Source organism: Hyperolius riggenbachi, chromosome 1, assembly GCF_040937935.1.
Source record: "Hyperolius riggenbachi isolate aHypRig1 chromosome 1, aHypRig1.pri, whole genome shotgun sequence".
Lineage (NCBI taxonomy): Eukaryota > Metazoa > Chordata > Amphibia > Anura > Hyperoliidae > Hyperolius > Hyperolius riggenbachi.
In genome coordinates, this window is record NC_090646.1 from 77,193,121 (window position 1) to 77,220,174 (window position 27,054).

Here is a 27,054-nt window from a genome sequence, read left to right on the forward strand (position 1 = left end):
GCTGTCAATCACCGCCACGTGGGCCGGAGCGGACGGCGCAGTAGTTCTGCACCTGCGCAGTCCGCTCTGGCCCACGGCCTACAATTGTAAATTTTAAAAAATGTGCAAACATATACAAATAAGAAATACATTTTTTCCAGAGTAAAATGAGCCATACATTACTCCTATGTTCCTGTCACTTACAGCAGAAATCTGACTGAAGCGACAGGTTTTGGACTAGCCCATCTCTTCATGGGGGATTCTTAGGAATTTATTTATTTTCTAAAGCACTTAGTGAATGGCAGTTGCTCTGTCCAACTGCCAAAAAACTGTGTAGTGAGCAGGGAGGCTGGCCAGCATCTTTGTTTATATCCTTTTTAGAGAATATCTCTATAAAGAAGAAAAGCCTTGCTGAGAATCCTCTATGAAGAGATGGACTAGTCCAAAACCTGTCACTTCTGTCAGATTTCTACTACCTACGGTAAGTGACAGCAACATAGGAAGAAAGTAATTTATGGCTCATTTTACTCTGGAAAAAATGTACTCAAGTGCAGCGATTATTTACTCCCCTTCCTGCAGCCCAGTATTTCCCCCCTGCCCCTTTCCTTGGTAATTGTGGCCAGGACTTTCAGGCTTGTGTTTTCCTGTATTTCCTTTATCAAGAAAGTGTCAATTACCACTGGGTACATTGCTGCAAATGGGAATATCACTAGATAGTACACACATTACTCAGTGTGATCAGTGTTGCCCGTGACTCATGTATAAGTCAACTCCTATCCTTTTATTTAGTGAATCAGACCTAAATTTCTAGACTTATAGTCGAGTATATACAGTAGGTACTTCTGCACATGATCCTGGCAGCCAATCACATGTTCATACATTTATAGCGGTATAGGTGTCCTGTGCAGCCTAGAGCTAAACTGATTTCTTTCTCCAGAGCACCCTAGTAAGGCAATGCTGTACTTGCAGGTGACGGTGAAGCTACCTCTAATGAAGGTTCATTTTGACATCTCATCTCTGGTGGTGTCTTTGGGACACAATGTAATCATCCACGAGACAAAGGGGATCACGCGATGCCTGCTAAACGAAAACACAAACCAGAATGGAGAAAAAGAGCAGGTCCTCAACACAGAAGGCATAAACCTGCAGGAGCTCTTCAAGTATTCTGATGTAAGTACAGTACTATATCCTTATAGTAAACTTCAAGGGAGCTGGCCAAGTAGTTTTCTATATCAGAATTGGTCATACATTGTATGCCTACATACAAACAGGGCACCTGGAAAATTGGGGACCCGAAATAACCACTAGTAGATTTTCTGATAAATTTACCTGTATTCTACCATTTTGCAGTGCAAGTTCTGATAGTAAAAGATCGGTAAATGATACAGATGTCTAACCCTATTCTCACGCAGAGCCCTCCTCGTACCAATGCTAAACCCTCACCACTCCACCCTATTGGAATTCAGCTCTTCTAGTCATCGTCTTTTCTAGAACTGTTTTTGGATTGGAGAAAGAATCATCTGAGTTTCCATTAAATCTTATGGGGAATTTGATTTGATATAGGAGTGCTTTGGATTACAACCATGTTTCCGGAATAAATTATGATCACAAACCAGTGTTCCACTGTAGATATACATTCATCTTTTTAACTCTGTGAACAGGCCTTAACCTCTTGAGAACCAGAGGTTTACACCCCTCTAGAGACCAGCCCATTTTTGACAATTCGCCACTTCATGGCTTCAACAGTTTATTGCTCGGCCATACAACTTAGCACCCAAATGCATTTGACCTACTTTTCTTCTCACAAACCGCTTTCTTTTGGTGGTATTTGAATGCTGCTGCTATAGGGGGGGGGGGGGGGGGATTGATTAAGTGACAGTACTAAACTCTGTACAACGCTGCCTAAGATGTCAGCACTATACACATTTCAATTGAAATTACAAAAAAACAGCCTGCCAGAGCTGATCCCTGGCTGGCAGGATGATCGCTGGAGTCCCCTGTGCGCAGTGATGGGAAAGCACGTAAAATCTCGTTCCTTGCGAGATGACGCACATATGTGTCGCAGAGCAATGAGAGAGCTGACGTTCCTCCACAACTGAAGTTAGAAGAATATGGAGGCTGCCATATTTATTTCCTTTTAAAAAATACCAGTTGCCTGGCAGCCCTGCTGGCTGCAGGAGTATCTAAAATCGCACCAGAAACAAGCATGCAGTTAGTCTTTTCAGGTCTGACAATAATGTCAGAAACACCTGATCTGCAGGCTTGTTCGGGGTCTATGGCTAAAAGTATTAGAGGCAGAGGATCAGCAGGATAGCCAGGCAACTGGTATTGTTTAAAAGGAAATAAATATGGCAGCCTCCATATACCTCTCACTTCAGTTGTCCTTTAAAGTGAACCTTAAGTGTAAAAAATAAATTGAGTTTACTCACCTGGGGCTTACCTCAGCCCCCTGCAGCTGATCGGTGCCCACGACGAGTCGCTCTGATGCTCCGGGTCCCGCTTCCGGTTTCGCCGTTAGGACCCGTCAGGCTGGGGAACGCGGCTGATACTACGCGTTCCCAGCCAAAATAGCTGGGAACGCATAGTATCAGCCACGTTCCCCAGCCTGACGGGTCCTTACGGCGAAACCGGAAGTGGCCGCCATCGGGACCCGGAGCATCAGAGCGACTCGTCGTGGGCACCGATCAGCTGCAGGGGGCTGAGGTAAGCCCCAGATGAGTAAAACTCAATTTATTTTTTACCCTTAAGGTTCACTTTAAAACATGAAAACCCCATAACCCACCCTACCTCCTCCATCACCTCACCAGAGATAATATTATGAGCAGGTCTAATATAATGGCTTGAGTTCATTCTAAGGGCCCTTCCAGTCGGGCGATGAGGCATGTGAGTGTTACACACTCCATTACCAAGTATTTGCATGGCATTAACATATGTCTGCAATGGTCCTGTCATTCACACACAGCAAGGTAAGCACGCTAGCAGATAACTCCATGCTCATTCCTAGAAGCCAAGTGTTAGTATTGCGCTTAGCTCCCCTGAGAAACTAGCATTTGGGGTGGGATTTAGAAACTGAGAATAAGAGCCCGTTCAGACTGCACGCGTTTCCAGCCGCGTTTTGGAAACGTGTGCAGGTGCCGACACGCACGACATCAGACATTGCATAGAGTGCACTGTCCTGATGTTCACGCTGCATGCGTTCCGGACCTGTGCGGTCCGGGAACGCATGCCTGCACGCAGATTTTGCTAAAACGTGTGGCTGTCCCATTCACTTTTCAGTGATGGATCAGCCACGCAACGCACACAAAGGCAGGTGGCGTGCGTTTGCATGCGGTTGCGTTCCGCATGCGTGGCCGTCCACGTTTGTGATGTGAACGGCGCCTTAGGGGTTGGATTTGAAGACCTTCCAACCCATATTGCTTAGCATGACCTTTTACCTGAGGTCAGCTGGCTGTTGGTGTTTAAAAACTATGTTTATTAATTGTGGCTGATAAGGAAACATACACTGAGTTCCGATGTAAGCTTCCACTTAGGATTTAAGTCAATGAGAACTAAGAAAAAAACAAAAAAACATCCAGATACCTGCTTAAAGAGGAACTCCAGTGAAAATAATGTCATAAAAAAGTGCTTCATTTTTACAATAATTATGTATAATGATTTAGTCAGTGTTTGCCCATTGTAAAATCTTTCCTCTCCCTGATTTACATTCTGACATTTATTACATGGTGACATTTTTGCTGTTGCAGGTGATGTAGCTGCTGCATGCTTTTTATGGCAGTTGGAAACCGCTGTAAACAGCTATTTCCCACAATGCAACAAGGTTCACAGGCAGGAAATTGCCAGGAGTACCGCGGTCCTCCGTTTCTTGTGGGAGGGGTTTCACCACAATATCAGTCATCAGAGCTCCCTGATGGTCTGTTTGTGAAAGGAATAGATTTCTCATGTAAAAGAGGGTATCCGCTACGGATTGGAATAAAGTTCAATTCTTGGTCGGAGTTTCTCTTTGAGAGGGAAGGCTCTGGGTCCAATAGAGCCTTCCCGGTCCCCGTTCCAGCGCTGGCTCCCGGTAGCAGTATTCAACCATTCTGATCAAATACTGCTCTATCTGCCGCCGAAGGAGGCTTCGAAAGGTTTTCGAGAGCCTAAGTGCTTTCGGAGCTGAACAGCTCCTTACTGCGTGAGCACACTCTCTTGCGCCCACCCAGGCGCAGTACAGAGCTGTTTGTCTTCAGGAGCATTCTTGTCCCAAAGGCTCCGAAGTCCTGCGTGGGGATTCAAACGGTGCAGCCACCGCTTAACGAGAGAATGCAAGAGGAGCGGGAATGTTCTATACTAGGTAGGACCCAGAGCCTTCCTCTCCTTAGGTATCAAACTGATTTTTTTTTTTTTTTGGGGGGGGGGGGGGCTGCCATATTTATTTCCTTTTAAACAATACCAGTTGCTGGCAGCCCTGCTGATCTTCTGCCTCTAATACGTTTAGCCATAGATCTTGAACAAGCATGCGATAAATGTGGAGGGTTTTTTTCTGGATTTTTTTTCTAGTGTGATTCAGACACTACTGCCACCAAGTAGGACTGGCAGGACTGCCAGACAACTGGTATTTCTTAAAGGAAGGTGCGAGCTTAAAAAACAAAAACAAAAAACCAAACAAACAAATTTCTACTTACCTGGGGCTTCCTCCAGCCCCTGGTAGCCGATCTGTCCTCACCGCAGTCCGGTCCCAGTCGGTGTACCGGAGGTCCCCTCAGTAACAGCCACAGCTGGGAGCGTTCATTGCAGGCACACTTCTTCTGACCTGCGCAGACCTCACCAGGTTGCGTGAGCGCAGTCTCGAGCAGCGTGGCCGCGCACTCATGCAGGCGCAGACGATGCAGTCGGCATCTGCAGCGGAGGGACCCCGGGCCACTGGCTGGGAGCAATTTTGGGTACCTGGAGTCGGAGGACTCATAAACTGAGGAGTCGTATGATGTTTGTACCGACTCCACAGCCCTGCCTCTCTCTTCAGTTGTCCTTTAAAGCAGGAGGATTAGCCATACTATGCCAGGGAAAAGAAACATAGTAGATAAATACTTGATCTGCTTACATAACACATGTATTGTACTGTCCTAGTTTTGATTTCAGTGAGTTTTATATAGTAAACGAAGAGAATTCTGTTCCTGGTGGGAACCATGTCTTTTACCCACAGTTTGAGGCTAAATACTGATGTAATTTCTTCCCTTAACATTTTTTTTCTTTTCTCCTCCAACCACTGAGTCACCTCAGCCTTTCTTGTATACACAAGTGAGCAGAGGATCAGGTTTCAGCTAGGCAGGGAAATAAAGGGAAGAGGAGGAATATATTATAGATAAAAAGAACTCCCAGCATGCAGCTGAATGGCAAGGACTATTAAAGGGCCAGTGCTACTAAGGTATATGAAAACTCCAAACCACAACAGCAGAAAAAGTTTTGAAAGCTTTGAATGCGGGATTAGCATCTTTATTACTTAATACACTCAGACCAGGTGCTGTTGAAATTTGTTTTTTTATGGTGACAATCCCGCTTTAAAGAGGAGCTATCAGTCATACCATCTCAGAAAAAAAACATATATAAATAGATAAATACTTGCTCTACTTACATAACATATGTATTGCATTGCCCACACTTTGATTTTACAGATTTTTCTACAGTGAAAAAAGAGAATCCTTCTTAGCATTTCCCATTTTAAGTGTAGCTATTTTGAAGCCAATCCTGATGTCATTTCCTCCCTTACTCTCCTCTGCCTGGTTGTGTATGCATTGCCCACCCTCCACTATAGAAAGTGCATTGTCTCAGCATTAGAAATATTGGGCAATCAGAGAGGAACAGAGGTGTGGGAGGGGAAAACAGGAGGGAAAGAGGCTTCAGCCAATCAGCCTGCATTAGTTAAGTCTGAGGAGAAAGTAGAGAAGCAAAAAAGGACAACCCAGCATTCACTGCAACTTCCTTTCTGTGTACCAAATTTTGTGTGAACCAAATCAGGTAAACTGGTGAATGATCATTTATTAACAAGAAAAGTAGTAGTGATTTTAACTTTTGGATTGCCTGGTTAGCATCCCTATTACTTGTTTACCAGATAAAAATAAAGAATAGATTTTTGATTTTATGCCCGACAGTTACACTCTAAGCTTCCTACTGAAGAAGAAAGTGCTGTATTTAACAGTTTAAAAGCTGTTCTGCAATCTATTTTATTTCGGGTAGTAGATTTTATGCTGTAAATGATCTTTTTCAGTAAAGAAGAGATGCTGAGTTTCACATCACTTTATAATAATCATGGCCGTATAATAAAGGGACTTGCTTAGTCTAGACTGAACTGTGTTCTATAAACCCTTCCTTCCTACAGTGAGGTGAAACTAGAACTCTGGTAAGAGGTCTGTGGCGTTCTTTACAGACCTGTCACACCTGCCATGCTGCCCTTGACACTAATGGCCTGGAACGTGTTCTGATAGGCGGGAAGGAGCATCTTTCATTTTCGCACAGTCACTCTTTGCTCTTGTTGGAAGTAGACTGTCTAGTTTCTGGGTGGAGCCTCATTAAAGGTGATTAGTAGCTGGAAAAACAAGTCAGATGAGATGGGTGAGCTGCTTCCCCGGGAAGCAATTTTTTCGGCAGGTCGGCATGTGGGGACACTGCAGATGAAACACTACCCTATATCTTTGGTTTTACATGTATTTCATACTTTTCTATAACGCTGCAACAATGTACATACTTTATTCGTATTATTATTATTATTATTATTATTATTAAGCAACATATTCTGTGACGCTGTACTAAGTAAGAAACAAACATGGGGTACAAAATAATACAGACAATGGTGTCCACCAATAGGCAAAATATAGACAGTTGGTACAAAATACAGAAATGATAAAAATACAGAATTGGTCATTACAGTGACAAAATTAATATGGATAAATGTGTAACAAAGAGCCCTGCCCTTGCGAGCTTACAATCTAAAGGAATGGTATGCTGTTTGGCATCCAGCTGAGCAGTGTATTTGTTCTATGTGGAAGTCCATGGAGGTGACTCCCTCCCCTATACAGTTCCCTGGTGTCTAGTGGCCCACCTTCCTCCCCTATATAGTTCCCTTGTGTCTAATGGCCCCCTTTCCTCCCCTATACAGTTCCCGGGTGCCTAGTGGCCCCCTTTCCTCCCCTATACAGTTCCCGGGTCCCTAGTTGCCCCCTTTCCTCCCCTATACAGTTCCCGGGTGCCTAGTGGCCCCCTTTCCTCCCCTATACAGTTCCCTGGTATCTAGTGGCCTCCTTCCTTCATTTGGCTCCCTTGGTGGTCCAATGATACCTTCCCCAATAAAACATCCCTTTTGTCTTGTGCTCCCCCCCCCCCCCCCCCGCCTACCCCATATAGCTTCCCTGGTGTCTAGTGCTTCTCCCCTCCCTCCCCATAAGGCTTCTCTGGTGTCTATCTAGTGCTTCTCTTCCAATGCAGATTTTGTGGACTATATCATAGTTTGCTTTACACATACACCATTTTTGCATATATATATATATATATATATATATATATATATATATATATATATATATATATATATATATATAATAAAATAACTTTGCTACCTCTTTCCTCCTCATTTGGACTTTGTCCCTCTTTCTATGTAAATATATACATTTCTCTACTAAAAAATGTGTTTGATTGACTCTAAACTTTATTCACATGATATAAATTGATATATGACAATTTTAAAATGTTAATATGAAGGAAAATGAACCAGGATAGAAAGGGCCAGTGTAGTTTTCATTATAAAACAACATAATTTTCTAAAGATATCTTTATGGTATGCATGACTAGGGGGTGTGGCCGGGCGTGATTAGGGGTGTGGCTTAAGTGTCCCTCTTTCTCATCTCAAAATGTTGGGAGGTATGGGTAGACTGGGAGGAGCTAGAAGGGGGCACCAAACATCCTTGATCCCCTTTGATGCATCAGCAAGAGATCTGGACTGGATGTCCCTGGCTGACTTTATTGTTCTCTCTCCTTACCCCTATCGTTCTGTGCTGTGAATTTTCTCTCCGCCCCTTTCATGGCAACAGGACACCTTGATATTCTGGAGGCTAGTGACGAGTCTGTACAGCATCGAGCCCTGAAGTGTCACTTGAGGGATCAAGTCCTGATTCATGTGGGCAACAATTGCAGGTGTGCACATAGTGAAAATAACATCATGAATAAAATCGCAGATTTTTGACTATTAATTTATAGATTTAGTCAGTGTTTGTCCATTGTAAAATCTTTCCTCTCTCTGATTTACATTCTGAAATGTATCACTGGAGGTGAAATCTTTAGTCCTGCCAGGTGATCTGTACGGAATGTTCATTACTGAGAGTTCTATGCAAAGAGGGAGATGCTGCTTTCTTGGCAGTTGGAAAAAGCCGGTATTTCTCACAATGCAACGAGGTTCACAGACAGACTGTCAGAAACATTGTCATGACATCACACTGTGGTAGGGGTTTCACCACAATATCAGCCACGCAGATCCCCCCCCCCCAATTATCGCTTTGAGAAAAGGTGAAGATTTATAATGGGAAAGGGGGTATCCGCTACTGATTGAGGTAAAGATCAATCCTGGGTTTAAGTTCCTCTTTAAGTCTGTGGACATCTCCCCACTCTGTTGTACAGGAGGGAGCAGAGAGAGGAGGTGGGTGTGGTCATGTGATGGCAGAGAGAAACTCCCACTCTGCTGGCAGCTTTGTACTTTGTGCACAGAGCTCTGGGTCATGTGACTGACTTTTCCAAGAGGAATTTCACAGGAGCAGCTGCACCACATATGAAAATTGCTCGAGTGGTTGCATTGTCCCCTATTCACTTTCAGTAACTTTGAGAAATCTAGGCAGGCAAAGCACGGCTCATATCTGTACACAAGTGTAGATAAGCGGCGGTCTGTAACCTTTTTCTGTTTTGACAGTTTAGCATTTGGAAAAGTACTGATGAGTGAAGACAAGCATTGCATCATCGTATGGCATGACTTGTTTCTGCTATGCGTGTTTGTATATTTATTTACCTCCATGCTGTGCGTTACTTAATAGCGCCTGACTTGGCTGCTGGTAATATGACTTCATTTCCTCAAACAAAACAGATAACAGGGTAAACCAAGGGCAAAGATGATTTTCATAACTAGATTATGTTTAGGGTGGATAGCATTGAAAAAGGGGTTATGTCATCTACATTGTGCAACTAAAGATGGATTCCCCAAGACAGGCGGCTCCGTGCGGAGTGTGCGAGACGGCGCGCTGGCGCAGTACAGAGCAGGCTATCTTTGGGAGCCAGAGTGCTCCCAAAGACTTTTGAAGCCCACCCGCAGGGCGCAGAACCTTCCCCCTCCCTAGGTGAGTATGTTTTTTTTCTTATATATATTTTTTTTTTTTTTTTAATTTAGGCTTCAGACTCCCTCTAAAGGACAACTAAAGCGAGAGGTATATGGAGGCTGCCATATTTATTTCCTTTTAACTTTTAAACTACGCCCTGGCAGCCAGATAGCCATCAAAACAGGGCGTAGATTTCAACTATCTTGTTCCTTAAAGGAATACTTAAGTGTCCTAAAAAAATTACTTGTACTCACCCGGGGCTCCCCCCAGCCCCCTGCAGCTGAACGGTGCCCTCGCCGTGTCTCTCCGATGCAGCTGGACTCCCCGGTGGCCACTTCCGGTTCCGCCGTCCGGCCGGTGACGGCGAAACCGGAAGTGGCCACCGGGGAGTCCAGCTGCATCGGAGAGACACGGCGAGGGCACCGTTCAGCTGCAGGGGGCTGAGGGGAGCCCCGGGTGAGTACAAGTCATTTTTTTTAGGACACTTAAGTATTCCTTTAAAGGGAACCTAAACTGAAAGTGATATGGAGGTTTCCTTTTAAACTATACCAGTTGCCTGACTCTCCTGCTGATCTCTTTGGCTGCAGTGGTCGCTGAATCACACACCTGGAACAAGCATGCAGCTAATCCAGTCTGACTTTAGTCAGAGCAGCTGATCTGCATGCTTGTTGAGGGGCTGTGGCTAAAAGTATTAGAGACACAGGATCAGCAGGAGAGTCGGGCAACTGGTATTATTTTAAAAGGAAAAATCCATATCCTTCTCAGATTAGGTTCCCTTTAAACATACATCCCAACTTTTTGAGATGAGAAAGAGGGACACTTAAGCCATGCCCCTGCCACACCCCTGATCACGCTCTCGACACACCCCTAGTCATGCATACCATAACATTTTCATAAGAAAAATATGTTGATTTATAATTCAGACCACACTGGTCCTTTCTATCCTGGTTCATTTTCCTTCACATTAACATTTTAAAATTAGTAATATATCGATTTAAAGGATGGGAATAAAGTTTAGAGTCAATCTAAAAAGAGGTCCAAAAGAGGGACAGTTGGGAGCTATGCAATATAAGTAGTTAAACAATACTAGTTGCCTGGCAGCCAGCATGCGGCTAATCCAGTCAGACCTCAGAACATCTGATCTGCATGCTTATCCAGGGGCTATGGGTAAAAGTATTAGAGGCAAATGATTAGTAAGACAGCCAGGCAACTGGCATTGTTTAAAAGGAAATAAATAGTTATCCATAGCTCTCTCACTTCAGGTAAGGCCCTGATGTCACATGACCTGCATCGAGGCCTTACAGAGGAATGGCAGTTCCTGCTGCTTAGTGAAGAGGAGGGAGCAGAGCTGCCGAAGATAATTGTTCCTTTCCTATGACAGCCTGTACTTTGTATTCCTACCTACCCAGCCCATAATCACATGATCATGCAGGGGCGTAACTAGAAATCACTGGGCCCCCCTGCGAATATTTGGATGGGGCCCCCCCATAGGTGCCAAATAATCGTAATGGGGCAGCGTTTCACTGTAAATTAATTGTAAAGTGGGCAGCATTTTACCAGACAATCGTAATGTGGGCCAGAAAATCGTAATGTGGGCAGAGTTCACCAGAAAATCGTAATGTGGGCACCAGTCACCAGAAAATAGTAACGTGAGCAGCAGTCACCAGAAAATTGTAACGTGGGCAGCATTCACCAGACAATCGTAATGTGGGCAGCGTTCACCAGAATATCGTAATGTGGGACAGAAAATCGTAATGTGGGCAGAGTTCACCAGAAAATTGTAACATGGACAGCATTCACCAGACAATCGTAACTTGGGCAGTGTTCACCAGAAAATCGTAATGTGGGCCAGAAAATCGTAATGTGGGCAGCGTTCACCAGAAAATCGTAACGTGGACAGCATTCACCAGACAATCGTAACGTGGGCAGTGTTCACCAGAAAATCGTAATGTGGGCCAGAAAATCGCAATGTGGGCAGCAGTCACCAGAAAATCGCCATGTGGGCAGCAGTCACCAGAAAATTGCAATGTGGGCATCAGTCACCAGAAAATCCTAATGTGGGCAGCAGTCACCAGAATATCGTAATGTGGGCAGCAGTCACCAGAAAATCCTAATGTGGGCAGCAGTCACCAGAAAATCCTAATGTGGGCAGCAGTCAGTCACCAGAATGTCGTAATGTGGGCAGCAGACACCAGAAAGTCGTAATGTGGGCAGCAGACACCAGAAAATCCTAATGTGGGCAGCAGTCACCAGAAAATCGCAATGTGGGCAGCAGTCACCAGAAAATCGCAATGTGGGCAGCAGTCACCAGAAAATCGCAATGTGGGCAGCAGTCACCAGAAAATCCTAATGTGGGCAGCATACACCAGAAAATCCTAATGTGGGCAGCAGACACCAGAAAATCGTAATGTGGGCAGCAGACACCTGAAAATCGTAATGTGGGCAGCAGACACCTGAAAATCGTAATGAGGGCAGCAGACACCTGAAAATCGTAATGTGGGCAGCAGCAGACACCTGAAAATCACAATGTGGGCAGCAGTGACCAGAAAATCACAATGTAGGCAGCAGACACTAGAAAAAAAAAATGCACCTGTGAAAAAAAAACAATTCACTTACCTGACAGAAGTCTTCTCCTCTCCCGGCATCTGGCTCGCAGCTCCCCGAGTCCTCCTGCAGCACATCTCCCGCGCTGACAGGCAGAGTGCAGGGCTATGGCAAGATGGCTGCCGAAGCCCTGTACTAGAGACACAAATAGTCTCCAGTGCAGGGCTTCTTCGGCGGCCATCTTGCCGTAGCCCTGCTCTGCCTGCCGGAGACTATGCAGGCTGCTGAAGCGGGGCTGCGGGGAATGAACTGGCGCAGCGTCTATTAGACGCTGCGGCCAGTTGAGCACCTTGCTGGGGGGTCCAGAGCAGCGCTCCCCCCACGGACAGTGAGCGGGCCCCAGAGCAGCCCCGGGCGGCCGGGCCCCCCTGCGGCTGAGAGAGTCGCATCCCCGGTAGGTACGCCGGTGGTGACAGCCTTTCCTCCTCCGGGCCCCTGACTTGCTAGGGGCCCCCCTGCAACTGCAGGGGCTGCAGGGTCTATTCCTACGCCCCTGTGATCATGTATCTTGTACCCTGTTTGCCTTGTATAACTTTGTCCTGTGTTGTATAACCTTGTTACGTCTGTCATCCTTGTATCACTGTATTTATTGTCCAGCACTGCGTAATAGGTTGGCGTTTTATAAATACAACAAATGATAAGTATGTGCACACTGCATAAAGGGGGAGGGGGGGGAGTGATGGGCTTCCTGTCCCCATCCTATACAGAGCCGGATGATCCACAAGGCAATTCTAGGCATCTGCCTAGGGCCTGGAGAGATTCTAGGGGCCTGGTGGATGCTAGCCCTCTACCACCTCTAACTAAAAAGGCCAGGTGACCATCAGCGTTGGGCAAAAAGTGCTATCTCGCCTAGGGCCCCATTTCATCTTAACCACTTCAGGACCACAGGTTTACACTCACCTAGTGGCCAGGTTATAGCATATGAATTACCCCCCCCCCCCCCCCTTTTTTTTCTGCCCACCAACAGAGCTTCCTGTTAGTGGGCTCTGATTGCTTCTGAGTTGTTTGTTTGTTTATTTTTTTTTATATATGTTCGTTTTATTTTTTTTTTAAATAAAGTTACCTATTATTTATTTTATTTTTTTCACCACCTCCCCCTGCCAGCCTATGACAGCCCGATCGCTCTTGTGCCTCCCCAGAGGACAGCCGAGTGACATGACTGTCCCCAGTTCAGAGCTGCAGTAGATCATAGCGCTGTACAGTGCAAATAGACGGTGGTTTCGCCAACTAACAGTCTCCTAGCGGTGATCACCGCTGGGAGACTGATGGCGGAGCACCGTCATTCAAGCGAGGATGCTCACGCAGCAAACCACGCCCCCAGGACTATACGCCAATTGCCGTTAGGTAGTCCAGGGGCTGCCGCCACGTTCACGCCAATTGGCGTGAGGCGGTCGGCAAGGAGTTACCGTAATCCTTTTCTGGTCCCATGCATAGCCACGTCACTGACTGGCCCTCAAGAGAAGCTCTTTACCATACACTTAAGACAATTTTGGCTGGAAACAATTAACTTACTTAAATTAACTTCTCTGAATGTATTGGGGTTCTGGAGGGAACAAGAGTACCCAGAGGAAATCCACACAAATAGGGAGACTATACACACTCCTTGCCAATTTGAATCCGGTATCCCAGCGCAAGACGAGAGTGCTACACGCCTCACCCCAGGCTTCTTCTATGGCTTCCGGTCATGTGATGTCCTGTTAAGTTAAAGGCCTATTTGACACTAGTAGGCTAAACTTATGTTACGTTACCCTATTTTGCATTGAGGGGCCACAAAAGCAATGAAAGTCTATGGAGACTTTCACACTTATTGTGGTCCCTTGGGATAATGATAGTCAACGGAGTACGGTGTGGGACGGACCGACAGGAATCCCAGTGACCCACTTCCTTTCCCAGCAGGGAGTACGTCACTGGGTGGGGGGTCGGCGCTATGCATATGATCCTGTCAGCACACTCTGTTGCAGGGTCATATGATTGTCATTTTTTGCGATGCGGTGGGATGCAGCAGGATCATGCAAATGTTAAAGACATGACCTTGCAATAGATAGCGCTGACAGGGTCATATGCATAGCGCCGCCCCCCCCCCCCCCCCCCCCAGTGACGTATGCTGGGCAGGAAGTGGGTCACTGGGATTCCTGTTGGTCCGCTCACGACACACTGCGATCTGTCGTTTTCACTACATGTGTCGCCCATACTCTCCATAACCCAAAGCACTGTGCATTAAGCCAGTTGATTGTGGTAATGCCCTTGCGCTGGCTTGGACACTTAAAGTGAACCTCCAGACTAAAAATCTACCTAGCAGCACTGAAAAGGCTTGGTACTTCTTTAACATTTTCACATATAAACGTAATAGCCACTGCACCAATGGTAGATGAGATGTGCAGGACCCACCTCTGGAGTCACAAGTATACTGTAGATCACTCCAAAGATTCGCACCATCTAAAAAGTTCCTTTATTATAGCTCAATTAAAACATAACAAACGTTAAAATCCATTGATATGATCATATTGCACAGACCCACATATGGATTTTAATGTTTATGTTTTAATTGAGCTATAATAAAGGAACTTTTTAGATGGTGCTAATCTTATGGAGTGATCTTTAACAGTTTCACAGCATCAGAACTTTGTTTTTCTTAAGGTGGCCCGTAACGGTCCAATTTCTAGTGAAAAATCGTTTGAGCGATCAGAAATTCTGATCGGAAGTGAAATCGTTCACTACACCATCAACGAACCAATGTTTGCTTTCTATCTGTCACAACCAACAAGAAAATCCAAATTTTGGTTCGACGAAATTCCAATCTAATCACTCTAACGATTTTTCGCTAGAAATTGGACCGTTAGTGGCCACCTTTACCCAAGCCTAATTTTTGGGGGGGCATTTTTCCCCGGATGCTGCACAAAGCATGATGGGATTTCTGATGATGTTGTTCTCGTTGCCTAGCGTGCGCAGCTGGGAGGGGTGAACAGCACACAGGACGGTTGGAACTGTGTCTCATGCTCCCTGTCACCTCCTTTTAACCAAAAAGATGGCTGCCCTCATGAAATCACAAACATTTGCCTGTTCTTTTAAAACAGGGTGGGTAAGAGATTATATTACCTATCTATTTTAATTAACATAACTAATATAACTTAATGACATTATGTTAGTTTAGGCTTAAGTTCCTCTTTAAAGCGGCACCGCAAGGGACCACGATAAGTGTACACTTTCATTGCTTTTGCGGCCCCTTGTGGTAAAATAGGGTAGCGTAATGCAGGTTTACCCTGCTAGTGTAAAAGGGGCCTCAGGTGATGGAGCGGAGTGTTCTGTACATGCAGATGGGCACCAAGTATAACAAGTTAGAACTCTATACTGAAGAAAAACATGCAGAGATATATCATACATCACCATCAGGAAATGCAGCTTACATAGAACAGAGAGGAGCACAGAGTGAATACAGGCAATCACAATACCATAGAGATCATTGCAGCACATTTTACAGTGACATCTTCTGGTTGCTTTACTATCCCGCAGTTTAGTTTCTGTTGATACTGCCAACATCAGGTACGTAACTTACATTATAATCTCAATTAAGATTGAATATTAGTGGTTTTACGAATGTATCTGAATCACCAATAAAAGTGTTATAATGTTCCACTGTGACTTATACGGTTTCATTTGGTGATTAGTTTACCCAGCACTTTTTTAATGACCTATTCTTATTGTGTCTGTTTGTCATCAGTTACACTATATTTTTGGAGTGAATTCTCAACGCTTGTGTGTTTCTTGACAGATACTTGACCTGAAGCGGCTGTATTCAAATGACATTCATGCAATGGCCAATACATACGGCATAGAAGCTGCACTGAGAGTGGTTGAAAAGGAAATTAAAGATGTGTTTGCTGTTTATGGTAAGTCATCTTGGCCTTTCCTTCCCTGAATGACTTGGGGAGAATTATATGTATACATGTCACCAGCAACAACCTGTTAAAGGACAACTGTAGTAAAAGGTATATGGAGGCTGCCATATTTATTTCCTTTTAAGCAATACCAGTTGCCTGGCTGCCCTGCTGATCCTCTGCCTCTAATACATTCAGGCATAGACCCTGGACAAGCATGCAGCAGATCAGGTGTATTTGACATTATTGTCAGATCTGACAAGATTAGCGGCATGCTTGTTTCTGGTGTGATTCAGACACTACTGCAGGCAAATAGATACCAGTCAACCGGTATTGATAAAAGGGGGGGGGGGGGTTACACTTGATTGTGGATGCAGTGTCACCAGGCAGATTCCGGATAGATTTCATGCTAACATGGATCGGGAATTGGCCTGCGGTGTATGGACAGCCAGCAGATCCTTCTCTGAACAGAGAGGGATCTGTCTCATGGTTGATCTGGTGCTGTATGGGCGGATGTAACCTTATTTTTTGGTTGTTTTTCCCTCACATATTACATAAAGATAAGACAATCAACCTGACACAGAGATAAATATATACTATAACTATTGTATTCTGATTGTTATAATGTTGTAGCGTGCAGCAATCTTTGCTTATAAAGCATTATTATTCTTAGTTTTCACTTGTCCGTGTTGTTCTGCACAGGTATTGTGGTGGACCCCCGTCACCTCTCCCTGGTAGCTGATTACATGTGTTTTGAAGGTGTGTATCGTCCCCTCAATCGCTATGGCATGCAGTCATGCTCCTCCCCTTTCCAGCAGATGACATTTGAGACTGGATACAAGTTCCTGAAGGACGCCACCATGACAGGTAACTGCACAGAACACCAGGATCTGCAGTGCTGTATAAACTGAAGTATATGTCTGAATGGATATAAAATGATATCTAAAAGTGGCTACACACCATACAATTTTTTAAATATCTGTTCAATTTAAGAATTGCAATCAATTTTTCTGACTAATTGTAACATTTCAAAAATATGACCAATGTACCACACATATATGTTCATTTTCCTCCCAATTATGATAAAAATTGAAGACTTTTAAATTAAAGATTGAAAACTCTGAGAAAATTGCTAGGGTGTGTATATTAATAAATTGACAATCTAAAACACACACCATACAATCTTTAGAAAAATTGAAGAAAAATGTCCAGCATTCTGGATCGATAAGAATAAAAAAAAAAAAAAAAAAAGAGAGAGAGAAATCTGATCGTATTTTTCAGTCGAATGAAAAAAAAGCTTTAGATTTTTTCAGGAGATCCAATCATATTTATCGAATTGCCGTAAAATCGGATCATTTTATTGTATCGTGTGTGGCCACCTTTTATACAGATGCATAAAATGGGATAGGAATGCTGTTCAGAGCTGCTTGAAAGAGGAACTCCAGTGATATTGTTACAATAATTATATATAAATGATTTAGTCAGTGTTTGCCCATTGTAAAAATCTTTCCTCTCCCTGATTTACATTCTGACATTTATCACATGGTGACATTTTTACTGCTGGCAAGTGACGTCAGTGGAAGGAGATACTGCTTGCTTTTTGGCAGTTGGAAACAGGTGCAAACCGCTATTTCCCACAATGCAACGAGGTTCACAGACAGGAAACTGCCAGGACCATGGTCCTCAGTTTCCTGTGGGAGGGGTTTAAAGAGAAACTGAAGCGAAAAAAAAAATATGTTATTATGATTTGTATGTGTAGTACAACTAAGAAATAAAACATTAAGATCAGATACATCAGTCTAATTGTTTCCAGTACAGGAAGAAGTAAGAAACTCCAGTTGTTATCTCTGCAAAAAAGCCATTGAGCTCTACGACTTTCAGAGTCGTGGAGAGGGCTGTTTTCTGACTTTTATTATCTCAACTGTTCCTGAACTATTTACTTTTTCTCTGCCAGAGGAGAGGTCATTAGTTCACAGACTGCTCTGAAAGAATCATTTTGAATTGTGAGTGTTGTGTAATCTGCACATATTAGAGAATGATGCAATGTTAGAAAAAACACTATATACCTGAAAATAAAAATATGAGAATATTTTCTTTGTTGCTAATCTTCTAGTAATTATTCATAGTACACAACCAATTCACCATATCATATATTTTTTTTCGCTTCAGTGTCACTTTAACCACTATATTAGCCATACAGAGCCCCCTGATGATCCGTTTGTGAAAAGAAAAAGATTTCTCATGGGAAAGGGGGCATCAGCTACTGATTGGGATGAGGTTCAATTACTGGTCACGGTTTCTCTTTAAAGTCTAATGGGAAAGGGATAGGCTCAAAGTTGTAGTAGTGCTCTACTCTAGAAGATAAGTGTGATGATTGAAGGAACAGACCGTGGGCTCAAACTGAAGCCTATATGCAATTAACCTTTTCTCCTGTGTATTCTCCTATGAGATCATTTTTCATCTACTGTTTAAAGTAACTTTTCAGCATTCTGTGATTGAAAAGATACCAAAAAGTAGGTGAAAAAGAACCTTCCCAGGGCCGCGGGAATCAGAACGGCAGGGAGGTTAAAATGCATTTTATTAACAAGGTTAAAAATATCACCGGGGGGAAAATCAGGAGGAAAAGTTAATTGCATGTGGCCCACAATGTCTAAAGTGGATCTAAACTCAGAATTTCCACACGGTTGTAAAAAATCAACCGCATCATGGTGACCTTTATGGGGAAGGGTTAAAGGGGACCTGAGCACAGAACTTATTCTCTGCTCTAAAAACGTAATCTCTGCTCTAAAAGATAAGCAACAGCATAATAACCTTTAAAGAACAAACATTTTTTCTTACAGCTGATACAAATCCTGCAATAAATCTGCAGTGTGTCTACTTCCTGCTTTCATGGAAACAGACATAGGGTTAACATCCTGTGTTTACAAATGAGCTGTCTGCCATGGCTAAACTCTCGAAATACTTACAGGGTGCATGTCTCTCAGTTTTCCTTCTGTCATGTGCAAGAGGTCAGGTCCACAAGCCTCAGTGTTTACTGTATGGGGAGAGCTGCCTTGGCAGAGCTGGCTAAACAAGCACAGGGACACAGGGCAGTGCAATTCTTCAGCAACTATATGTGGAATAAAGACTTTGCATTGTGTGCTGTGCAAGAGTTCTGGTCGGCTTTAAAGACTAGAAAGCCTGAGAAATTCCTGATGGAATGTAAAAGGGGAGCAGCTTGAGAGAAGTTCTAGGTAGTGATACAGTTAAAGTCAGCACAGTTTGTGGTCAGGGAAATTCTGTTGTCTGTTGTAGCTCTGAGGAGTGTCTTGTCAGCCAGTTGGCCTCTGGGAGCCATGACGGCCACGGAGCAAACATCAGGGGCAGCGTCTACAGAAATGAGGATTGACAGATGACGCTTCTAGGCAGTGACTCTGGATATTGATATAAGATCAAACAACTGTAGTAAGTGGTAAAGTATACCCTGGTAATTTCTGTGCTACAGTAGTGACATGTGTACAGTAGTGACATGTGTACTTTATTCACACTGTCTATCAGGTCCCTTGATGTCCTGGTCCGCACTGTGGTGCCGCTGTGATTAGGGAACATGCAAATATTTCTGAGTTCATACGCAGCTTGAAAGTGGACCAATCAAGGCCCAGCAAGGTTTAACTTGATTGGTCCATTTTCAATCTGCATAAATTTGCATTCAGAATTCACAAATATTTGCATCTTATTGATCATCCCTTGATGTGAGCCCCTGGACTACTGTGTATCTGCAACCCTTGCCATGCAGGGAGCTTTCTGCACCTGCACAGTTGCAATTTTTATAGAACTGCGCAGGCGTAGAATCCTCCTCTCCATGCGAGCACCATTGAGGAGGAGCGCACAACCGGGACAGTGCATAAGGTGAAAACAGCACAATGGTACAGACCAGGAGGCCAGCGAGGGACCTGATGGATGTCGGGGGTCTGGAAGAAGCCCCAGGTAAGTCAATCTAAACTTTTTTCCTCTCACTTTTAGGTTTAATTTAATAGAACCTGATAGAAGGGAAAACAATGTGGGAATTGGGGTGTGGCCTGTATTGAGGGGCAGAGTTTAGGACACCAGAACCTCTGTGCCTACAGTACATCCTCCTGAGGTGTAAATCAGGCCCTGATGCAGGGGTGCGCCTCTCTTGTGGGGAAATTCTTGCTTGTTGCACCAATATATCACTTATGGGAAGCCATTCAGTGATGCAGCTATCATCTCGGTTTTATAAATGGTATGATTTAGGAAGACAGAAAAACAGTGATGTGCCAGAGGAATACAGTTGTAAATTATGGCTGTAATTAATGCAGTTTTAGATGGAGACCCCTTATCCTGAAATAAAGTGACCTCAGAATGCCCAGGATAACAGAAAAAAAATCACAGACTGAGAATTTGCGGAAAGGAAATGAAAGCCTTAAAGCCGAGGAGACGGGGAGGAAATCACCTGACCAGCAGAGTCACATGCAATGCTTATGTCACTTGTCATCAGTCAAACTGCTTTGTCAGCCCACAAGTAAACCAGTTCTGGCCCCTCTAGCTCAATCCAGCAGACCTGCTTTGCTAATTTTAGCAATATGGGAGGTAGGGTGGGATGAATCTGGGCCGTAAGTGGAGTGCGGATCTGACTCTGCATAGCAGACCATACATACCAGAGGCCTCAGAGCAGATCCTGTGTGTGAAGGGATGATTGTCACACACAAGGTGATGGAAGAAAAGAGCACAGGAAGTATGTGTGGAATGTCACATGACTTGGCAAGTTGCCTTGTTTACCTGCGGAGTCACACAGAGTTCTGCAGACAGCCGTTTCCCATCCACACCCTGCATCACTCGCACTCTGCAACAGTGACATTGTTTAACTTGTGCAGTAATGCAGAAAAAAATATTTCAAGTATTCCGCACAGTGACGCTGCACAGATAGACACCATAGATGGATATAGTGTTTTGTATATCTACATTTGCAGTGTTAATATAGTGTAGCCTGGGGGAGGTTTGCGTTCAAGTCTTCATTGGTATGAGAGGATTAATGTGGCCATACATCTCTCGATCTGCCACCAGATAGACCATCAGAAGGATCCTGCTCTAGTAGCAGCAGTAGAGTATTGTACTGTGTTAGTAAGACAAAGTGTACGCTTTTCGGGTAATAAGCCTTCTTCAGACTGTTCCTGTGTGCATTGATTGATGTTCCTCAAACCAATGTGAGACCAATTGAGCACGGTGGCAAGGGCACACAACAGGCGTATTTGTCTATTTTTCTGTGATACCAAAGGCACTCTTGATGGTCTCCTCCTGGTAAAGCCCATCCTTTGCGAAGTCCATCTTGTTGTGCATTGGTATATGCTTTGAGATGTACCTGTATTGAATTCAGCTTTAATTTGTTGTATTGTTGCCCTTCTGTTGCTGCGGACTATACGTGCTATACTCTACTTTCACTTCCCTCTTTCACCAGCCTTTTTCAACTAGAATAGTCCTCATCACTTGAAGTTTTTTTTCCTCAACTGCCACTCTCTAAACACCTCAGAAAATCCTAAGAGTTGTGGTTTCAGAGATGCTAGCACCAGCTCTTCTTGCACCGACGATCATCCCTCATTCAAAGTCATTAAACTCTCTCGTGTTACCCATTTTGACATTAACCACCATGATAACTATGTCGCCTGAAGACAAGCATTCCTTATATAAGCAACCCTGCGTTGTACTTGCACTCTATGTCACCGTTGGCCTGGTTTACTTTCAAATAAGGGGTGTCTTAAGGTGGCCACTAATGATCCAATCTTTTTCATCCAATCTTACCATTTCTATGTAATATAAGGTAACTGCCTGAAGTATCCATTCAGTATATTCACTCAATTTACCCCTATACTACATAGATTTGGTAAGATTGGATGAAAAAGATTGGATCATTAGTGGCCACCATTAATTGTTTGCCAATCAATCTGCATCTTGTTGAGTCCATGCCAAGAAGAATATCATCTGTGATCAGAGCTAAAGGTAGACCAACTCGTTATTTTTTTTGGCCACTCAATGTATATTGCTTGATACTCTCTGTATGTAGGGGAAGGTATTCCGCAAGAAGGAAATATCCCACTATAATAATGTGATAAACAACACTGGTTTCCCCCCCCCCCCCCCCCCCCCCGCCCCAGAAAAAATGTAGAACTAGGGGCACTACACATTTTATGTATGTTTTGCTTTCACTGATGGTCGATCTGGTGGCAGATCCTGTGTATATTTACCCACTGTTCAAAAAATACGCCATAGGATTGTTTTGGGTTTTTTGGGTTATTTTTTTTTTTTGCTCATGTGATGCTGAATACTTGGAAGTACCTTCTGTTTTAGGAAGGCATTATTGTACTTGGTACAGTTTTTTTTTATTATTATTATTATTTTATTTTAATTTTTTTTTTAAAGAGAATCTGTATTGTTAAAATCGCTCAAAAGTAAACATACCAGTGCGTTAGGGGACATCTCCTATTACCCTCTGTCACAATTTCGCCGCTCCTCGCTGCATTAAAAGTGGTTAAAAACAGTTTTAAAAAGTTTGTTTCTAAACAAACAAAATGGCCACCAAAACAGGAAGTAGGTTGATGTACAGTATGTCCACACATAGAAAATACATCCATACATAAGCAGGCTGTATACAGCATTCCTTTTGAATCTCAAGAGATCATTTGTGTGTTTCTTTCTCCCATGCACTGAAGTTTCAGGCTGCTCTTTTCTTCCTGCAAACAGCTTTGCCCTTGTTTGTAATTCCTCAGTATGTGAAAGCCCAGCCAGCTCAGAGGACGATTTATCCAGCTGATTAGAGCAGCTTCTCTCTTCTCTCTTATCTAAATAACACACAGGCAGTGTGCATAGAGGGGCCAGAAAGGGTGAGTTCATAGCAGAACCACAACACTGAAGAACTTGGCAGCCTTCCAGACACAGGCTGACAAGTCTGACAGGGGAAAGATACATTGATTTATTACAGAGACTGTCATAGTAGAAAGTGCTGCAGTTAGCCAGAACACATTAGAATAGCTTTTGGAACATGTAGGATGATAAAAAACAGGATGCAATTTTTGTTACGGAGTCTCTTTAAAGGCGCTTTTTGTATTCTTTCAGTCTTTCTACATTCCCAGAACAATCCTTGGTACTTAGTAAGGCCAATTACCTCAGTAACCCAGTCCTGCCTTAGGTGTCAATGAAGGTCTGACACCTGCCAGGGACAGAGACCATGGGTTCGATTCACAACGCGGTGATAACCCAGTTAAAGACGTTAGATGTGATAACCATTTTATCATGCCTAAACTCAGTTTAGTACAATAGTTTCCCTGGATTTCAGTTATTGCTCACCTGTTTAAGGTAGCTGGAGCCGGTGCTCTTTCCCTGCAGGTCCACCACTCCTGCAAACTGTAGACTTCAATAATTTGAAAAAGGCACTCCACTGGCTTCAAACTTTCGTTTGTTTATTAAGCAAAGGACACAACCGGGTAACAAACAGTTGGTCATGTGTGAGTAAAGTGGACCTTAGGCCGATCCGATATCCTCTCGGAATCCATTTCATCCTCACATAATCAGCCAGAAAGGATTGGTGAATGGTGTAGTCAATTGAGAGCAGTCTTTCTCAGGTCTAACAAATACGTTTCTTTAGCAGAGATAGTATCGGCAGGTTCTGACACTTCCAATTCAGCGACCTGGCTTAGTATCTGCTCAATCGCTCCATCATACGAAAAGGTATTAGCTCCTATATCCTCTGAAGGGATAGCAGTTGTCACTGGTGCTGCTCATACTGAGGCCTCCAGGTTTGGTGTAGTGATCCAATACAATCGTTTCCCTGGATTTCAGTTGTTGCTCACCTGTTTAAGGTAGCTGGAGCCGGTGCTCTTTCCCAGCAGGTCCACCACTCCTGCAAACTGTAGACTTCAATAATTTGAAAAAGGCACTCCACTGGCTTCAAACTTTCGTTTGTTTACTGAGCAAAGGACAGTGTGTCCTTTGCTCAATAAACAAACGAAAGTTTGAAGCCAGTGGAGTGCCTTTTTCAAATTACTAAACTCAGTTTAGGCTTGATAAGTTTAGGCGTGATAAGTTTAGATCGCAAAGTCCCGAGCGCAAAGCAGCGCCATTAAACTCTATGCGATGTTTCACGCACCAGACTTTGCTAGCGCAAAACTTTTGATCAGCTGTGCACTGCGGTGCTAACCCAGTTGGTGCTATAGTTATCACACCTAAACTTATCACGCCTAAACTGAGTTTAGGCGTGATAAGGGGCCTTTCACCAGCGTGCTAACAGTTTGCACCGCTTTGTGAATCAAGCCCCATGTGACCTGCTGTGACAATTGTGTGCAGTGGGCCAAGGAGCATAAAAGTTGCCTTGTGTCCTTTTTGTTGTCCGGTTAGTTTCGGTGAGCTACAGGCAGTGGAAAGGCTTGTTAGTAAACCTGCTGATTCTGTTTAGAGCGCTGCAGGAACAATGTGCACTTGTGTCTATTGAGGACATTCTGATCCAGATCGAGCAGGAAAGGCCATGGCTTTGGCGAAGCATGTTGGGTCTGTTTGTTTTCTGGTTATTACAGTAGTTTCTCCATGTGAAAGTGAGGAAAAACAGCCTGGGGCATCGCAGTTACAGAACAAGCATGTGCTTTGCACTGCCACTAAAACAAGCGGCGTACTTGTGTCTAAACAGTAAAAAGCCAACCACACTTAGCATTTTAGTTGGAGGGCTTTTCGGTCTCTTTTAGTCCCCTATTCTTTCCTTGTGGTTTTGGGTCACCCCGAGCTGCTTGGTTACTGTGCTGAAACAAAAATATACATGAAATGCTGTGTGATGTTACTGCAGTATAATCTCGTTATCGTAAATTTTAATATAGTAAAACTTCTGGTATAGTAAACTAAATGTGTAGGCCCCATCCAGGCCAAGTGCCATTATAAGTATATGGGAGTAACTCCTGGGATATTAAACCCAGATATAACAGAACTTCTGTTATTGGGAACTTTCTTTGGCTCCTGCGGGATTCTGGACCTGACTATAGTGGAAAGTGGGCAGGCGCATGCTTTATACATCAGTCTAAGACCAGGACTGTGGAGTCGGTACAGAAATCATCCAACTCCAACACCGACTCCTCAGTTTATGAAACTACCGACTCCATCTCCGACTCCATGTACCCAAAATACCTCAGACTAAGGAATCGGAGTCAAGGAGTCTGAGTCGAATACTTACTAGGGCTGTGGATTTGGTAGAAAAATCATCCGACTCCTGACACCGACTCCTCATTTTATGAAACCACGACTCCAACTCCAGGTACTTGCGCTGACACAGACTCCTTGACTCCACAGCCCTGTCGAAGACACATGAGCCCTGATCAGTGGGTGGGCTGGCAGATACTTTTGGCCTACTTGCTATCTGCAAGTTACTCTGGGCACCGGCCGGTACATGGGCTAAAGACCACAAGCTGCATGTACTGGTGAGACCTACTCTTCCTGTGTAAGCTGCTGCCTGATTACTGAAGGAATTGTCTGTCATATGTGACTTGCTTGTGCATGGCTGCAACAATACAGTATCATCCAGGCTGCACAGAAATGTGCACAGAGGAGCACACCATCAGTACTGTACCTGCATTACCTGATGAGACCTATCCTTCCACTGCAAGCTGTTGCATGATTATTGCATGCAAATCTCTGCATATTGAGCATTGTGATTTTGTTCTAGCTTAGACACTGTGCACACTTGGTGAATGACTCATATTTATTGGCCGAGTCCAGTACTACGTATAAACCACTTAGTAGTATATACTACTATACTTTCGTGTCACCACCCCCTCCCTCTAGATTGTATGCCTTTGGCAGGGCCCTCCCTACTTGTGTATCATACTTGATTATACACCCTACGCAGAGTAATGTGAACTTGTATTGTTGGGACTACCACTGCAGTGTATGATCTGGCATTGTATTACTACCTGTATTGTGTCGTGTATCTTATTGCTTATTACCTATATTGTGTTGTTGGTTACCCCTGTCTGTAATCTATTGTATTGTACAGCACTGCGTAATATGTTGGCGCTATATAAATCCAATAACTAATAATAATAGTGTTGTCCCCCTGGGGCCCAGAGCTAGCTGACGGGCCCCCCAGGTCTCTACCCAATTAATACTTTCCCCGGGGTCCCTGCAAATTACTTGCCGTAGCGGAGCATACTCACCTATGTGGCCAGCACTCTCCCTCCTGTTCTGTCGGCATCCCGGGACACCGGCACTTGTTACATGAGTACGCACATGCTGCAGGTCACAGAGAACAGGCTCCAGTGATCGGTATGGGGATGGAGGAAGGTGCAATGGAGCGTGCTGGCCGGACAGGTGAGTACACTTTGCTGCTGAAAGTACTCTACAGCGGCTTCCAGGGGAAGCACTATTAATGGGGAAAGCCCTGCGGGCCCCATCAGCTGGCATTGGGGCCCTGATGTATCCCCAGTTTTGCTGTCAATCTATCACCACACCCCCTTAGAAGTGACATCTGTCCGGTGAGATTAATAACTTCTAATGATTTGGGCCCTAAAACCTTTGAAATTTAAATCGACCGGCCATATTGGAGCATCGATCTCGACAGATTAAATCACAGTGACAGAATCTGTCTGTGGAAAATCTATTCGTGTATGGCTACCTTTCAGCAGTCCTTTCCTTGTTCCGACATGTCCAAGGGGAGAGTTTGCAAACTTTAGATACAGTTTAAATAAAACAATAAATGTAGCCCAAGTTTACTAATGACTTTTGCTTTCTCCGGCCATTAGTCAGCCCTATTCTGTCTCTGCACCTTACTAATGAGAGACTCGTCTGTATAAATTGCAGGCTATGTCTTCCTAGACGTAGCAGCTGTGCTTTCATGGTGATTGAGGAAGCACTGAACACAAGCGTGTGACTTAGCAACTGTCAGAGGAATGTGAAATATTCACCAAACTGTAGCGTAACCCTTCGTTTATTTCTCCAGAGTTACAGATTGCCCAGCAAGCTCATGGTGAACTAGAACTCCTAAGAGCATGTAAGGGGCTAAAAGAGATGAAAAATCTCCTTGCTAAAATGCTATTCAAAACAAAAGTTTGCCTTCTTAAAACAAAAGGTATTTGCAGTTATTCAGGTTGGAGTGGCATATGAGGTGTCCCACAATGCATCATTGCTGAATATGCAAATCATCTCTTTGTTGTCCTGATAGCTGATCCCACCTCCAGAACCGCCGGGATTTAATGATTTGTCAGCTTGGTTTCTCTAGGAGGACCATGTGTCCCATGAAA

At 44.0% G+C, this 27,054-nt stretch overlaps 1 protein-coding gene across 1 annotated transcript in view; it reads left to right on the top strand.

Moving 5' to 3' along the window:
* The window catches only part of POLR1A (RNA polymerase I subunit A), a 190,202-nt gene that overhangs the window by 150,447 nt on the left and 12,701 nt on the right, over positions 1-27,054 (top strand). The window contains exons 31-33 of the mRNA XM_068275444.1: positions 949-1,149; positions 15,682-15,799; positions 16,490-16,654. Of these exons, the coding sequence (XP_068131545.1) occupies positions 949-1,149; positions 15,682-15,799; positions 16,490-16,654 (484 nt within the window). The remainder of the gene's footprint in view (positions 1-948; positions 1,150-15,681; positions 15,800-16,489; positions 16,655-27,054) is intronic.